General features: G+C 45.5%; 1 protein-coding gene and 1 long non-coding RNA gene across 5 annotated transcripts in view; one reads left to right on the top strand and one right to left on the bottom strand.

The window, feature by feature from the left end:
• TNFSF13 (TNF superfamily member 13) overlaps positions 1 to 17756 on the top strand; it is a 56638-nt gene that overhangs the window by 14807 nt on the left and 24075 nt on the right. Inside the window, exon 1 of one of the 3 annotated variants that reach the window (XM_073654480.1) lies at positions 8753 to 9518. The exons of the other annotated variants lie outside the window; for them this stretch is intronic. Within the exon in view, the coding sequence (XP_073510581.1) occupies positions 9336 to 9518 (183 nt within the window). The 5' untranslated portion in view covers positions 8753 to 9335. Of the gene's footprint in view, positions 1 to 8752; positions 9519 to 17756 lie in introns of those variants that run through there. 3 annotated transcript variants of the gene reach the window in all.
• The window catches only part of LOC141167117 (uncharacterized), a 44855-nt gene continuing 34360 nt past the window's right edge, over positions 7262 to 17756 (bottom strand). The window contains exon 3 of one of the 2 annotated variants that reach the window (XR_012251396.1): positions 7262 to 7583. This is a non-coding gene — a long non-coding RNA (uncharacterized lncRNA). Of the gene's footprint in view, positions 7584 to 12628; positions 13020 to 17756 lie in introns of those variants that run through there. The other variant, XR_012251397.1, reaches the window with a different exon arrangement.

The following is a 17756-nucleotide window of genomic DNA, read 5'->3' as shown; positions in this document are numbered from 1 at the left end:
TGAAGTCCACACCATCAGACTCTTTAAACCCTTCTCCCTGCGAGTGGCAGTCGTGTATCGCCCTCCAGGCTCCCCCCGCCAGTTCTTGGATCACTTTGCCTCCTGGCTTCCTCACTTTCTATCCTGTGACATCCCCACCCTCATCATGGGCGACTTTAACATCCCCATCGATGACCCCCTCTCCCAATCTGCCTCTCATCTACTTTCTCTAACCTCTTCATTCCGTCTCTCACAGTTTACTAATTCTCCTACCCATGAAGACGGGAACACTCTGGACCTGGTTTTTTCCAGTCTCTGCTTGCTGGATGACTTTATCAACTCCCCTCTCCCGCTCTCTGACCACAACCTTCTTTCCTTCTCTGTTAAGAATTGTCTCCTCACCCGGGACACCTCCACTTACCACACTTATAGGAATACACGTACCATTAATACCCAGCAGCTTATGGACAATCTCCATACATCTTTAGCCCCCATCTCCTCCTTCTCCTGTCCAGACTTAGCATTGTCACACTACAATAATACACTGAAGAGCGTCCTAGATGAAGCAGCACCTTCTACATGCAGAAAGACCCGACACAAACAACAGCAGCCCTGGCACACAAGGCAAACACATTTTCTTCAACGTTGCTCAAGGTGTGCTGAGCGGCAGTGGAGAAAATCACTTTTAGAAGAGGACTTCATCCACTATAAATTCATGCTCAAAACCTATAACTCTGCCCTTCATCTGGCCAAACAATCCTACTTCACCACCCTCATCACTTCAATGTCCAACAATCCAAAACGACTTTTCGAAACCTTAAACTCCCTCCTGAAACCTAAAGCACAGGACCCCACCACCAACCTCAGCAGTGAGGATCTGGCCACTTATTTCTTGGAAAAAATCAACCACATCCATCAGGACATCTCAGCCCAATCTCCTCAGTGCCTGGATCCCCTTCCCTACCGCACTTCAAGCTCACTAGCCATCTTTGAGCCTGTTACAGAAGAAGTTACCCAGCTCCTCGCTTCTTCTCGACCTACAACCTGCAACAGTGACCCCATTCCTTCACATCTCCTGCAGTCCCTCTCACCGGTGGTCACCACTCACCTGACTAAAATATTTAACCTCTCTTTCTTCAGGTATCTTTCCCTCCTCATTTAAACATGCCATCATAACCCCTTTACTTAAAAAGCCATCCCTGGACCAGAACTGCGCTGCTAACTACAGACCTGTCTCTAATCTTCCTTTCATCTCTAAACTCCTGGAATGCTTGGTCCACTCCCCTATAATCCGCTATCTCTCAGATAACTCTCTCCTCGACCCTCTACAATCTGGTTTCCGCTCCTTACACTCCACTGAAACTGCCCTCACTAAAGTCTCTAATGATCTACTAACAGCCAAATCCAAGGGTCACTGCTCCCTGCTGATCTGCTGGATCTCTCTGCAGCATTTGACACTGTGGATCACCAGCTCCTCCTCACTATGCTCCGCTCTATTGGCCTCAAGGAAACCGTTCTCTCCTGGTTCTCCTCCTACCTCTCTGACCGCTCCTTCACTGTATCTTTTGCCGGCTCCTCTTCCTCTCCTCCTCCCCTTACTATCGGGGTCCCGCAGGGCTCAGTTCTATGTCCCCTTCTCTTCTCTCTATACACTGCCCCTATTGGACAAACAATCAGCAGATTTGGGTTCCAGTATCATCTCTATGCTGACGACACCCAACTATACACTTCTTCCCCTGACATCACCCCTACCCTAATACAAAATACCAAGGATTGTTTGTCTGCTGTGTCTAGCATCATGTCCTCCCTCTATCTCAAACTGAATCTCTCCAAAACTGAACTTCTTGTGTTTCCCCCATCTCCTAACCGAACTCTACCTAACATCAAAATTACCTTGGAGGGGTCAACCATAACTCCCAAGCAGCACGCCCGCTGCCTTGGGGTCACTAACCTTTCCTTTACTCCCTATATCCGATCACTCACTCGCTCTTGTCACCTGCATCTTAAAAACATCTCCAGAATCCGATCTTTTCTCACTTTGGAAACTGCTAAAACTCTTACTGTCGCTCTTATTCACTCTCGTCTGGACTACTGCAACTCTCTTCTGATCGGTCTCCCTCTTACCAAAATTTCCCCTCTCCAATCTGTCCTGAATGCGGCAGCCAGGGTCGTATTTCTGTCCAGCCGCTTCACCGATGCCTCCACCTTGTGCCAGTCATTACACTGGTTACCCATTCGCTACAGGGTCCAATATAAACTCATTGCTCTCACCCACAAAGCTCTCCACAGTACTGCACCACCTTATATCTCCTCTCTCATCTCAGTCTATCGTCCTACACGTGCCCTCCGTTCCACAAATGACCTAAGGCTAACATCCCCCATAATCCGAACCTCGCACCTCCGTCTCCAAGACTACTCTCGTGCTGTGCCAGTTCTCTGGAATGCTCTACCCCAGACGATCCGATTGATGCCTAGCCCCGATGTCTTCAAGCGCGCTTTAAAAACCCACCTCTTTAAACAAGCCGACCACCTCAACTACTCGGTAAACTAACTTTCCCCTGTTCCCTCCTGAATACTACTCAGAATCTGCCCTCTACTGTTCATCTGTTTCTACACCCTCCTTGCACACGATAACTGCACTCGGTAATTGAGTATTGCACTTGAACATACAGGCTGATGACCGGATCATACAGCTTTATATGATAATCCCAATTTATTATAATTGCCAGACCTGAAATAACAAGCACTTTCCACCTATTGTGTCCCCCCATTTCCTTGTATAATGTAAGCAGTGAGCAGCTGGACCCTCACTCCTAATGTAACTGTTTAAACTGTCTCACCTTGTATTGAATTTATTGTTTGTACATGTCCCCGCTTAATTGTAAAGTGCTGCGGAATATGTTGGCGCTATATAAATAAAATTATTATTATTATTATTATTACACAGTGACTGCACCAGGAGAATAGTGAGTGCAGCTCTGGAGTATAATACAGGATGTAACTCAGGATCAGTAATGTATGTACACAGTGACTGCACCAGCAGAATAGTGAGTGCAGCTCTGGAGTATAATACAGGATGTCACTCAGGATCAGTAATGTAATGTATGTACACAGTGACTGCACCAGCAGAATAGTGAGTGCTGCTCTGGAGTATAATACAGGACGTAACTCAGGATCAATAATGTATGTGTGACACCCCAGGGGTCTGGTTGCCACAGTGATAGAGATATTATGTCTGAGAGCAGGTGGGAGGTCCTTTGGTCAGGGATCCTGTGCATGCCACACCTCCTGCCCAGTCTTGGGAGGGGAAGGACTTCCCCTGTATAAACCCGGGGCTGAGGCAGGGTGAGTCAGACAAGGAGAGTGGAGAAGAGAAGCAGCATAGGAAACAGCAGAGTTACAAGGAGTCAGGGGCTGGCAGCTACAGAGCTCGCCCTGACTAAGAAGATTCTTTACCGGACCCGGAGTCCGAGGCTGTGGGGACTAACTCCTACCCAGCAGCAGAATCCGTCGGGCAGGGGATTTCAGGTCCTCTGGCCCAGAAGCCCGAAGGCACGGTCACACGCGTGGGACCAGCACCGCCATCGTGGAGCGGAAGCCATTAGAAGGCCCCGAGTCACCGGCCATACGGGTGAGCACCACACGGTACACTCAGGGACGTGGGCTACTTACATCAGCTTCTAGCAAGGTAGCCAGAAGAGTACAGTCAGTTTGGGAGGCCTACAACTACGCCTGGCCAGGGGAGATCCCATCTGCTCAAAGACTGACCAGGCCCCGTTTGCTAGCAAGTACTCCGGGAGGGTCTGTCGTTGTTACCAGTAAAGACCCTGAACTACACCGTACCGTCTCTGAGTGGTTCCTGCTACCCCCATCATCCACGTCGGCTGCCCTGAGGCCATACCCCTCCCGTTGGGGGTTATACTATCACGCTGCACAATCCTACCACCGGCCTCAGCGGTCTGCCCTGCAGCAGCAGCTTCCTGGCTGCACTCAACGGGTGGCGTAGTCATCAACTATTTACTACTAATAGACTGCCGTCTAGTTTGACTCCCTGGGCACGGACCGGGTCACCGCCACGAGATTACAACCCTCCACGGATCCGGCTCCGGGTAAGCGCCCGCGTGCGCACCGCAGCGCGACACAGGCCCAGGGGCGCGTCAACTTTGGCGTAGTCGGCAGGATTTCGTGCCCGCAACCACCGGGTACTGCGTGCCTGAAAAAGAGACTTTTCAAACTTACCAGTGGTGAAGATTCCCGCCATCTGTGAAGATTCCCGCCATCCGTGGAGTTTTCCCGCCATCCGGCGCCATCTTCTGCCTTCTTCCCGCCATCCGAGGAGTTTTCCCGCCATCCGGCGCCATCTTCTGCCTTCTTCCCGCCATCCGAGGAGTTTTCCCGCCATCCGGCGCCATCTTGGAGACGCCGCGCGGGAAGAAGAGGGGCGTGGACTCCGAAAGCGCGCGAGAACTGAAGCCCCGCCTCACGTCCGGACGTTGCGTAAGGTCCTGGAAGGAGCCCAGCAGACGCCGACGTCACAGGAGCGCGACGCCAGGTCCTCTACCCCGACGATTGACTGCGGAGCCGCGGCCTACGGAAGAGGATCTCCGGAAGGTAGGCCACGGTCCACTAGGGGGGAGGAGGACACCAGGAACGGACAGCAAGATGGCGGACCGGCAGCAGACTAAGCTGCCCAGCATCGGCAGTGCCCCAGTCGTCGCCGGCCCCGACCAGCGCCGGGAGAAGACGCGTGACGCAGGAGCGGTCGCGGGAGCAGGTAAGAGGAGTCTCCCTGTCCCGGATGCTGCCAGCGTCAGCCTGCTCCCGGGCCCCCTGGTGGAGCCGCCGATTCCGGGCGCTGCAGACACCGACCTGCTCCAGCCCCCGCAACAAGCCCTGCGGCCAAGGCTCTCCAGCCCTGGGCACTACCACCACCAGCCCGCGCCCAGGCCCAAAGTTGCACCCTCTGACCCCGGGCGTCATCAACGGCGACCCTCTCCATGCCTGGTCGCAAGGCCTGAACTCCCCAGGTGCAAAAGGACTGTACGCCCTCCACGTTAACCAAGGAGGAGCTGCAGTACTACCAATACGAGGAAAGCCAAGAGGACCCGGACGGGTCTGAAGCCTACACACAAGAAGGAGCAGGAGGATGCCGTTACTGAAGTACGGTAAAGTGGAACTGTACATAGTTACCCGTAGGGGTACTTGTGTTGCTAATTAAAATATGGTCCCCGTTGGGACAAGTGTGAACTGTTCCCGTGTGTCCCCTATCCTTAACCAGGCTGAGGACTGTGAGCAGCCATCCCATCTCCCCACAGGCTGAGGACTGTGAGCAGCCAATCCTTATCCCCACTGGCCGAGGACTGAGAGCGGCCATATCTTGTAAATATTATGTGTTTCCAGTTATTTATAGGAGTCCTTGGTGGATTTACCGGGAATCCTTTGTACAGTTAGTGGAGCGTAACCCAGGATGGACTAAAAGACTGTTAAGGACTCGGGGTAGGACAGACCCCTACCTGGTTACGTCTCCCTGTTTTGGTGAAATGGACACCTTGCTTTTCAAAACTGCACCCGGTTGCGGACACGCCGTAACCATCTTTATATGTTTTCTTATTGTATTATTAATGTTATATCTTGTTATGTTTTTTTTCTAAAATATGTTTAGTCCCGGAGTACTAAATTTCACTAGGGGGGAATGTGACACCCCAGGGGTCTGGTTGCCACAGTGATAGAGATATTACGTCTGAGAGCAGGTGGGAGGTCCTTTGGTCAGGGATCCTGTGCATGCCACACCTCCTGCCCAGTCTTGGGAGGGGAAGGACTTCCCCTGTATAAACCCGGGGCTGAGGCAGGGTGAGTCAGACAAGGAGAGTGGAGAAGAGAAGCAGCATAGGAAACAGCAGAGTTACAAGGAGTCAGGGGCTGGCAGCTACAGAGCTCGCCCTGACTAAGAAGATTCTTTACCGGACCCGGAGTCCGAGGCTGTGGGGACTAACTCCTACCCAGCAGCAGAATCCGTCGGGCAGGGGATTTCAGGTCCTCTGGCCCAGAAGCCCGAAGGCACGGTCACACGCGTGGGACCAGCACCGCCATCGTGGAGCGGAAGCCATTAGAAGGCCCCGAGTCACCGGCCATACGGGTGAGCACCACACGGTACACTCAGGGACGTGGGCTACTTACATCAGCTTCTAGCAAGGTAGCCAGAAGAGTACAGTCAGTTTGGGAGGCCTACAACTACGCCTGGCCAGGGGAGATCCCATCTGCTCAAAGACTGACCAGGCCCCGTTTGCTAGCAAGTACTCCGGGAGGGTCTGTCGTTGTTACCAGTAAAGACCCTGAACTACACCGTACCGTCTCTGAGTGGTTCCTGCTACCCCCATCATCCACGTCGGCTGCCCTGAGGCCATACCCCTCCCGTTGGGGGTTATACTATCACGCTGCACAATCCTACCACCGGCCTCAGCGGTCTGCCCTGCAGCAGCAGCTTCCTGGCTGCACTCAACGGGTGGCGTAGTCATCAACTATTTACTACTAATAGACTGCCGTCTAGTTTGACTCCCTGGGCACGGACCGGGTCACCGCCACGAGATTACAACCCTCCACGGATCCGGCTCCGGGTAAGCGCCCGCGTGCGCACCGCAGCGCGACACAGGCCCAGGGGCGCGTCATATGTACACAGTGACTGCACCAGCAGAATAGTGAGTGCAGCTCTGGGGTATAATACAGGATGTAACTCAGGATCAGTAATGTAATGTATGTACACAGTGACTGCACCAGCAGAATAGTGAGTGCAGCTCTGGGGTTTAATACAGGGTGTAACTCAGGATCAGTAATGTAATGTATGTACACAGTGACTGCACTAGCAGAATAGTGAGTGCAGCTCTGGAGTATAATACAGGATGCAACTCAGGATAAGTAATGTAATGTATGTACACAGTGACTGCACCAGCAGAATAGTGAGTGCAGCTCTGGAGTATAATACAGGATGTAACTCAGGATCAGTAATGTAATGTATGTACACAGTGACTGCACAAGCAGAATAGTGAGTGCAGCTCTGGAGTATAATACAGGATGTAACTCAGGATCAGTAATGTAATGTATGTACACAGTGACTGCACCAGCAGAATAGTGAGTGCAGCTCTGGAGTATAATACAGGAGGTAACTCAGGATCAGTAATGTAATTTGGGCAGTTGGATTAGAAGGTTATTACACTGGAATTACATGCTCCATAACGCGTACCTTACAAAGTGACGGATAATGAATACAGCAGTCTTCTCCTAGGTGCATTGTCCAACACAACCTCAAATTTATTACTATTGATTATTTAAAGGTACAGAGTCCAATATTAAACCAGCCATCAAATCGTTTTAACCTGCAAGAAAGATCCCAGTGGTTCAGAAATTCACATTTACAAATCACCAACATTATCCAAACATCACTTGGCAGCAAACACTGAATCCCACTTTAAAATGTTTGTGCCAGCTGGACAAACCATTGACGCACACCCCATGTGTTATGGCTGTCACACAGCGGGGGTCACTGCGGAGACCCTCATCTAGAAGTCACAGCAGAAAGAGATTTTTCCCCGGGAGATCTGGGAACCAACCTACAGATCCAGATAAACAAAAATGTAATTAAAAAACATAGTAAAAATAATATAAAAAAATATAAGTAATAAAATATATAAAAAAAAAGTAATGCATTAAATAAAAATATAGAACATATAAAATATCTACATAATACAGTAAATAAAAATGTAAAAATAGTATAAAATAAAATATACAACAACAAATGGTAAAATATAAAAATAAATTTAACATGTGTTATACGTATAGTAATGATAAAGTATAAAAATATAGTAATAAAAGAGATAAAATACATGTTCCATGATAAAGAAAATCTAAAAATAAAGTAAAAAAATATAAGATATAAAATACTTGTTATACAATAAAAAATATATATATGATGATAAAGTATAAAAATATAATAAAGAGAAAATACGTCTTATACTGTTAAACAATATGTAAAAACAAAGTATAAAAATATAATAAAGATATAAAATTTGTTATACAATAGAGTATATCAATATAAGAAAAACAAATTTAAAATAGGTGTTGTATAGTAAAAATGTATAATGATAAAGTATAAAAATATAATAAAAAAAAAAGATAAAATACATGTTATACAGTAAAAATAATATATAAAAATATAAGAAAGGAGATATAAAATAAGTGTTATAGAATAAAAAAATATATATAATGATAAAGTATAAAGATATACTAAAAAAGAGAAAATACATATTGTATGGTAAAATATGTAAAAAACAAAGTATAAAAATATAATAAAGAAGGTATAAAATACGTGTTATGCAGTAAAAAAATGATATATAATGATAGAGTATAACAATATAATAAAAACAAATGTAAAATATGTGTTGTACAGTAAAAAAGTATTATGATAAAGTATAAAAAATATAATAAGAGAAAATACATGTTATACAGTAAAACAATATTTAAAAAAAAAAAGTATAAAAATATAATAAAGATATAAAAGGTGCTATACAGTGAAAAGATGCAGAAGAATCCCTTGTGTTGGTGCCTCGCTCGTGCCTGCTTGTGACGTGAGCTGCTCGTCCTCGGAGCTGGCACTTCCCTGAATGAAGTCCCACATTGCGTCTACAACACTGAATCTTTGTGTTACCTAAATCTTGTGACCATTCCTTTGGCAGGAACCATCGTCTTCGGCAGAACTTGGCCTTTCTCGGGGGGGGGGGGGGGGGAATGACCTGCTTTGCATATTAGGATTTTCCTGGTGAGTCATTTAACTCATCGCTCTCCTCGGCTATGGTGGATTTATGGAGGAGAAAAGGTCGAATTAATCGTCCTATCACTTTAATGAGAGACAATCAGCAACTCCCAGTGGGGAGGCGATTCCGAAATGTCTTCTGTCCATCCATAGAGAGTGGTGTCCGGCTCGTCGGGTCTCCTCAGCATCTTCTCCCGTACCGCTCTTCCTCATTCTCGGGCTGACTCTTTCCAGAACATTTCACTTTCTCCCCTCTCTCTCTATATATTTTAGAATTTCGGGTAATCCCTTTTTTGTGCCAGACGCTTTCAGTTTCATTGCTCGATAACTGACTCTTTCGGCTGTTTTGTTTCGCCTCTTTCGTCGTTTCCGGCACAAGCCTTGGGTGTCTCATTCCTACTCGTTCTACACCATCAATTTTACCGGGATTTTTTTTTTTGCCGGATTATGAGGCAATAATCCAATAATCTCCGGGTCACTGCCCTAATAATTCTGCTTTCTGAAGACCTTCCTGCCTTTAGAGAAACTTGTCCAGTCGATTGCCAAGAAGGTCATGTCTTATGCGGTGACGGTCAACGTAGTTCCAAGCTTGGCACGGGGATTGTGGGGTGGGACAGGGTCTTGGCTGGGGGTCCTCCTTTGCCTATTTGCTTTGGTCTACCAATCCATTCATCTCGGGGACCTGCAGAGAGAACTTTCCATCTTTCAGAAGAGTAAGGAGCAATCCAGGGTGGAGGTAAGCGTCTTCTCTAGGATCTTCTGCTCAGACAGTAGTCATTCTTCAGCTTTGTTTTCACCAATTTTTGCGCACAAACGACCGAGGCATCTAACGATAATTGGCAGGTCCGCGGAGCTGTGAAAACTCTTGGCTCGCACAAGCCACTATGGACGTAGCATAATGACTCCATTATCTATCATTACGCAGGACTTGGCGGTAATGTAATCTGCTTGTATTTGATAGGTCACCTCCAGCAAATATTAACTTGTGTCAACGTAATGTACTGCTAAGAATTCGAGATCACAGGAAACAGGGAACGGTTCTTTAATAAAATACATCCGCGACAGCTGGTAATTATATTAGAGAGCGAAGGAAACAGACGCAGAGTGATAGTAATGGCGATAACAACTCAAAAAACTAAGGATATACATGTATAAAAAGACAAGAATAATAATGCACTAAAAATATAAAATCGTTACTAGAAACAAACGAAAACAGAATATTGTGGTGTAATAACCCCCCCCCAAAAAAAAAAAATTATGAAAAAATAAGTATATAAGAAAATATGAAATATATGGTAAATACTTATTTTTTAAGCATTTTAATTTACCATATTTTTTATATACTTATTTTTTCATCATTTTTATATACCACATATATAATATTTTTTATATACTTATACTTATTTTTTCAGCATTTTTATATACCATATATATAATATTTTTTATATACTTATTTTTTCAGCATTTTTATATACCATATATATCATATTTTTTATATGATATGATATATGATATATGATATGATATAAAATATGATATATATGGTATATAAAAATGCTGTAAAAATAAGTATATAAAAAATATGATATATGGTATATAAAAATTCTGAAAAATAAGTATATAAAAAATATGATATATGTGGTATATAAAAATGCTGAAAAAATAAGTATATAAAAAATATGATATATGTGGTATATAAAAATGCTGAAAAAATAAGTATATAAAAAATATGATATATCTGGTATATAAAAATGCTGAAAAAATAAGTATATAAAAAATAGGATATGTGGTATATAAAAATGCTGAAAAAATAAGTATATAAAAAATAGGATGTACAGGTTCATCTCACATTAGAATGTCATCAAAAAGTTAATTTATTTCAGTTCTTCAATACAAAAAGTGAAATTCCTATATTATATATGAAGAACTGAAATAAATTAAGTTTTTGATGATATTCTAATTTAGTGAGATGCACCTGTATATGGTATGTAAAACCGCTAAAAAAAATAAGTACCATATTTCTTGGACTATAAAGTTTGGAGGAAAGTGGGGGGTGCGTCTTATAGTCCTATATATGTGGCAGTGGGTACGGGGGGTTATGGGGGGGAGCGGCGGCGGAGGAGTGGGGCACAGAAGGCAGGAGCCGCCTGCAGCAGCCTACACTGTGCCCGCTACTAAAGGAGATTAATATTCACTGCTCCCCACGCCCAGTGAATATTAATTTTCCTTAATAGCGCACATGACTCGCCCCCTGGGCCGTGGGGCACGCGGAACCGGGCGATAGGGAGACGTTGGGGGTAGTAGTGGCGGCCCGGTCCCGCGGCTCAGGGTGGTCAGGCCATTGGTAGTCTGCTACGTACTTTAGACAATGTCCGACTACGCCACCCGTGGATTGCGGTTATTAGGAACCGCCGCTGCAAGGCAGTCCGCTGGGGCTGATGATGGGTGCAGCTGAGGTGATGTGACTCCCCACGGGAAGAGTGCAGCCCCAGGGCAGTGTAGTGGATGGTGGGGGTGATGGGAGTGAGAGTCCCAGTACTGATAGTGCTGGAGGAGCGAAAGAGCACACAGACAACGTACTGCAGTCCAATGTCTTTTACTCACAGTTCAGGTACTCCAGGTCACTTCTGTACAGGCAGTGACTGCCCGAGCCGTGCTGCGTCCACCAGGTGAGGGGCTCGGTCAACTCCCAGGCAGTTCAGGAGCATGGCACAGGACCCCCTTTTATCCTTTCTCTGGCCTGCCTCACCAGTGACCCACTTTTGTCCAGCTGCCGCGGACCTGTGCGGTTAAACGTGGGCCCCGTCCTCCGCTGTCCTATATGGTGCCTTCCTAGCAGGTTTGATGAGGTGTCGCACCAATAGATGATCACGACGTCCGGTCTTTGGCTGAGGGTAGTTTCTCCTCCACCAACTTGGGATCCGGTACCCTTAATCTGCCTGACCCTTCACCCTGGATTCTCGTGGGTTCTTAGGGTCCCTTCTGCCTTCTTGTTCCTGAACCCTTCTGTTTCTCTCTCTCTCTCCTGTTCTGTCTTCTCTTCTCCCTCGGCCTCCTCTCCAGGCCCACTTCTCCCTCTCCTCTCAGGCTCCGGCCTCTTCTCTAGGCCTGCATCTGGAGCTGGGCCCAGACTGAGCCACAGCTCCCTGTCAGCTCTCCTCTCACAGAACAGAACACTGTTCTAAGATGGTGCCCACCTTTTATACCTCCTTCTAGCCATGAGCCCAGGTGACCAGCAACCAATGAGCTCCTTCCTACACTCAGGAACCAACCCCTATCTGCCCCTACAGCACTGGGTGTTCCACCCCTCCCTCCCCACTCCAGCAGGGACATGGTCGGTCGTGCCTTCACTCTGTCTAGTGGGAGCACCGTTGAGCTGTCCCTGGGAAATGGGGTGTGTGTGGTGCATGCAGCTAACTGAGCCCTGGTCCATATTCCATCCTTACCCGGGAGTGGAATATCACACCTCTGGTCTGAGGTGCAATACCCCTGTAGCGGCCGAACCCTCGGGGCGCTACACACACACTGCACCTGCAGCACGGCTCCTGGTAAGTATGGCACCCCTCATCCCAGGATGAGGGGTGCCATGGATACCAGGAAGAGGGATGAGGGGTGCCATACATACCAGGAAGAAGGATGAGGGGTGCCATACATACCAGGAAGAAGGATGAGGGGTGCCATACATACCAGGATGAGGGATGAAGGGTGCCATATGTTACGGATCCGGGTGGTGGAACCTCTGTGCTGCGGTGCAAGGAGGGACCAGAGGGGCGTAACTAGGTATCAACTCGGACTCACCACAAGGTCGCATGGTGGCTTAATCGACTCCGTGAACCAGGGAAGGACCGAGCAGAGGGACCAGGTGCTACTCTGGGCCTGTCCTTATATGAGAGCAGGTGACTTCCACGGGTGACTGTCAGGAGCCTCCGGGTAGGCACGGCAGGTAACTGGTACGTTCTCCAGGTAGGCAGGCAAGCCTGGCCTATAGACAGACTGGCGGGTTTGGATGGTAGGCAGACCGTCGGGCTGGAGAGTACACTTGGCTGGTGGAGACAGGTAGTCAGGCCAGTCAGACTGGACTGGTAGTCAGGCTGGTGGACTGGACTGGTAGTCAGGCTGGCGGACTGGACTGGCGGACTGGACTGGTAGTCAGGCTGGCGGACTGGACTGGTAGTCAGGCTGGCGGACTGGACTGGCAGACTGGACTGGTAGTCAGGCTAGCAGCGGGACCTGAGGGCTGAAGCAGAGTTTAGAGCACAAAGCTACTACCTTGCACGGGCACCTCTATTTTGGAGGAGGTGCCTTTTATATGAGAGGTCCTCCGGCCACTGGCCGGGGACTCCTTAGGACGGCGCGCGCGGCCCCTTTAAGAGGGAGGGAGCGCGCGCGCCCTAAGCACAGTGCCCGGGAAGCTGCGCGCGCCGGCAGCAGCAGCAGGAGGGCCAGAAGACGCTGGGCCAGGAGTGCGGCGGTAAGATGGACGGCATCTCTGCCTGTCAGGGGGCAGAGACGCCGATACTACACCATACATACCAGGAAGAAGGATGAGGGGTGCCATACATACCAGGATGAGGGATAAGGCATGCCATACATACCAGAATGAGGGATGAGGGGCGCCATACATACCAGGATGAGGGATGAAGGCTGCCATACATACCAGGATGAGGGATAAGGGGTGCCATACATACCAGAATGAAGGATAAGGGGTGCCATACATACCAGGAAGAGGGATGAGAGGTGCCATATATACCAGGATGAGGGATGAAGGGTGCCATACATACCAGGAAGAAGGATGAGGGGTGCCATACATACTAGGATGAGGGATAAGGCGTGCCATACATACCAGAATGAGGGATGAGGGGCGCCATACATACCAGGATGGAGGATTGGGGTGTCATGCATATCAGGATGGGGGATATTAACAGAATTGGGGGACATTACTCCTATAACAGTGTCAGCAGCAGACCCCTTCCCCCCTAACAGGGCATCATGACCACATTTTTTGCTTACATTTTTTTTCTATTTTCCTCCTCTAAAACCTAGGTGCGTCTTATAGTGCGAAAAATACGGTACATTAAAAATATGATATATATGGTATATAAAAATGCTGAAAAAATAAGTATATAAAAAAATCTATATATATGGTGTATAAAAATTATGAAACAAATAAATATTGCTAGATGTCATATTATATATATATACAGTAATATACATATAATTTTATAAAAGCAACAGCATTTAATGAAAACAATAACACGTTTTAGAAAAATAAAGTCTCAAAACAAAATATAAAAACAAAAAAAAAACTAATGTTGATAAAATATTATAGTAAATTAATTATATGTTAATAATAATAATAATAATAATAATAATATATTTAATACTTTACAGTTGAATACAAATAATATACTATTTACAAAATGTAACATCTGGTTACAGAAAAACTAATAGTAATACCAATACTCTAATTAATTAAAATAATCATTCAAAAGAGTAAAAAACAAACAAAAAAAGATAATTATACAGTAGACATTTATTCAATTCACATCGCTACTATTATTTTGCATATATATATAGTCTTTCAAAATAGTGGTCTCTCTGTGTAATGTAGGGTAGGACGGGTCCTCCATAGCGACTTAGAGGGGATCTTTGGTGAATACAAGTTTAGTGATCAGTGGAGGTCTAATGGATTTTCTACATCGAACCCACCGATGCAACCTCCGATCCCAGCACTTTAACCCCTCGCATACCTCTGTCAATAGTGATAGCGGCATGTGAGGAGTTTGACAGAGGGAGATCACGCCGTCTGTCAGCCCATCATCAGTTTGACAGAGGGAGATCGCTCCCTCTGTCAGTCCATCATCAGTTTGACAGAGGGAGATCACTCCCTCTGTCAGCCCATCATCAGTTTGACAGAGGGAGATCACTCCCTCTGTCAGCCCATCATCAGTTTGACAGAGGGAGATCACTCCCTCTGTCAGCCCATCAGCAATCCCCCAGCGTGATCACCTAACAAAGGCATTTCTGCCATAAACCCCGACCTATCAGATCTCGCTGGAGGCTACATAATGTACTACATGAGTAGTGCAGTGTATTATCAATGCGTTCAAAGGATCACATGTTCCTACTAAGTATTATTAAAAAGAAAGTTTTGAAATACAAAAAATGAGTAAAAAAAAGTCCCATACTACAAATTTATATTATTATTTATCCCGCACGGTGAACGGCATAACAGAAAAAGCAAATATACGCCATAATTGCATTTTTTTGTTCGTCTTGCCTAACAAAAAAAAGGGATCAAAAAGTCGTAGGTATTCCAACATGATACCATAAAAAACTACAAATCATTCCACAAAAAAACAAACCGTTACACAGCTCTGTAAGGGAAAGATTAAAAATGTGGGGCTCGGTCAGTACGATGACCCCAAAAGAGACTTTCCTTGTGCAAAGGAAGCAAAACATTAAATAAAAGTATAAATTAGGCATCACTGCAATCATACTGACCGGCAGAATAAAGCTGATGAGTCAATTATACTGCGCAGGGAAGAGTCCAAAAATTAAAAAAAGTTATTCTAGATTTAATGTATTTTTGTTAATGCCTACACAAAAAAAAAAAAAGTGATCCGTCATATGGAAATCGAAAAACATGATACCAGCAAAAACTACAGCTTGTCCCACAAAAAGACAAATCCACAAAAAAAAAAAAAAAAAAAAAATTATATATATATATATATAAAATTGCTGTTATTTTTGTGCATTTTGCCTCCCAAAGTGATCAGAAAGTCACAACTACCCCAAAAAGGGACTAATGAAAAGTTCAGATTATCACACAATAAAATGAGTCCTTATGGCAACCCATGTGTTTTTTTTTTATTTTTTTAAAGAGCTTATTAATTGTAGAAAGGCTCCACAAAATAAAATTAAAAAAAAAAAACTGAAATTTGGAATGGCCGTATTAACCATATCCTTGAGGTCAGCGCTAACGCTTCATTTGTGCAGCACGGCGAATAGTGTAAAATTTAAAATGCAAAAAAAAAGCAGTGGTAGAATTACTGTCTTTCTTATATTCCTTCCCATAAAGAGTTAATAAAAAACTTTTAATAAGTTATACAGTGGATTGCGAAAGTATTCACCTCCTTGGATTTTTACCTATTTTGTTACTTTACAACCTGTGTAAATAGTTTTCTAATCTGATGTGTGTGATGCATCATCACTAAATAGTCTAAGTTGGTGAAGTGAGAAAAACATAGGCTCAAATAACTAAACATTGGCATGTGCATATGTATTCACCCCTTTTGCTACAAAGCCCCTAAAAATTTCTGGTGCAAGCAATTCCCTTAATAAGTTCCATGCTTAGCGACAGGACGTCCCCCTGTGTGCAATCTAAGTGTCACCTGTCTGACATTATAGACACTTTACCTTTTCTGAAAGGCCACAAAGGCCACAACACCATCAACAAGAGGCACCACTAACCAAACAACACCGTGAAGAACAAGGAGATCTCCAAGCAACACTATGAAGACCAAGGAGATCTCCAAGCAACACCATGAAGACCAAGGAGATCTCCAAGCAACACCATGAAGACCAAGGAGATCTCCAAGCAACACCATGAAGACCAAGGAGATCTCCAAGCAACACCATGAAGACCAAGGAGATCTCCAAACAACACCATGAAGACCAAGGAGATCTCCAAACAACACCATGAAGACCAAGGAGATCTCCAAACAACACCATGAAGACGAAGGAGATCTCCAAACAACACCATGAAGACCAAGGAGATCTCCAAACAACACCATGAAGACCAAGGAGATCTCCAAACAACACCATGAAGACCAAGGAGATCTCCAAACAACACCATGAAGACCAAGGAGATCTTCAAGAAAGTTGTTGAGAAGTACAAGTCAGGGTTGGGTTATAAAAAATATCCTAATCTCTGATGATCCCCCGGAGCACCATCAAATCTATTATCATCACATGGAAAGAACATGGTACCACAACAAATCTGCCAAGAGTGGGCCGCCCACCAAAAATCTCCGCCCCGGGCAAGGAGAGCATTAATCAGAGAGGCAGCACAGAGACCAAAGGTAACTCGAAGGAGCTGCAGAGTTCCCAAGCAGAGACTGGAGTATCTTTGCATACGACCACAATAAGCCGTGCGCTCCATAGAGGTGGCCTTTATGGAAGAGAGGGCAGAAAAAAAACTATACTTACACACAAAAACTGTAAAGGCTCGTTTTGAGTTTGCAAAAAAACATGTGTGAGACTTCCCAAATTAATGGTGGAAGATGCTGTAGTCAGATAAGACAAAAATTGAACTTTTTGGCCACCAAGGTAAACGATATGTCTGGAGCCAAACCAACACAGCTCATCACCCCAAGAACATCAGCCCCACAGTGAAACATGGTGGTGGCAGCATCATGCTGTGGGGATGTTTTTCGGCAGCAGGGACAGGGAAAATGGTCCAAGTCAAGGGAAAATGGATTGTGTGAAATACAGGGATATTCTTGAACAAAACCTGTTTGAGTCTGTGAGTGATTTGAGAATGGGACGGAGGTTCACCTTCCAACAAGACAGTGACCCAAAGCATACTGCTAAAACCACACTAGAGTGGTTTAACGGGAAACATGGCAATGTTTTGGAGTCACCGCCCAGACCTTAATCCAATTGAGAATCTGTGGTCAGACTTGACGATTGCTGTTCAGCAGAGGAAACCATCTGACTTGAAGGAGCTGAAGCTGTTTTGCTTTAAGGAATGGGCAAAAATCCCAGTGGCAAGATGTGGAAAGCTCATAGAGACTTATCCAAAGTGACCTGCAGCTGTAATTGCTGCAAAAGGAGGCTCTACAAAGTACTGACTTTAGGGGGGTGAATAGTTATGCATGCTGAAGTTTTCAGTTATTTGTTGTTTGCTTCACAATAAAAAGAAAATAAAATGTTCACAGTTGTCAGCATGTTCTTTACATGAACTGATGCA

This window comes from Phyllobates terribilis, unplaced genomic scaffold (assembly GCF_046119375.1).
Source record: "Phyllobates terribilis strain yellow unplaced genomic scaffold, ASM4611937v1 Scaffold_11__3_contigs__length_659146591, whole genome shotgun sequence".
In the NCBI taxonomy this organism is placed as follows: domain Eukaryota; kingdom Metazoa; phylum Chordata; class Amphibia; order Anura; family Dendrobatidae; genus Phyllobates; species Phyllobates terribilis.
The sequence above is the reverse complement of the archived record's forward strand: the minus strand, read 5'-3'. Positions and strand labels throughout refer to the sequence as shown.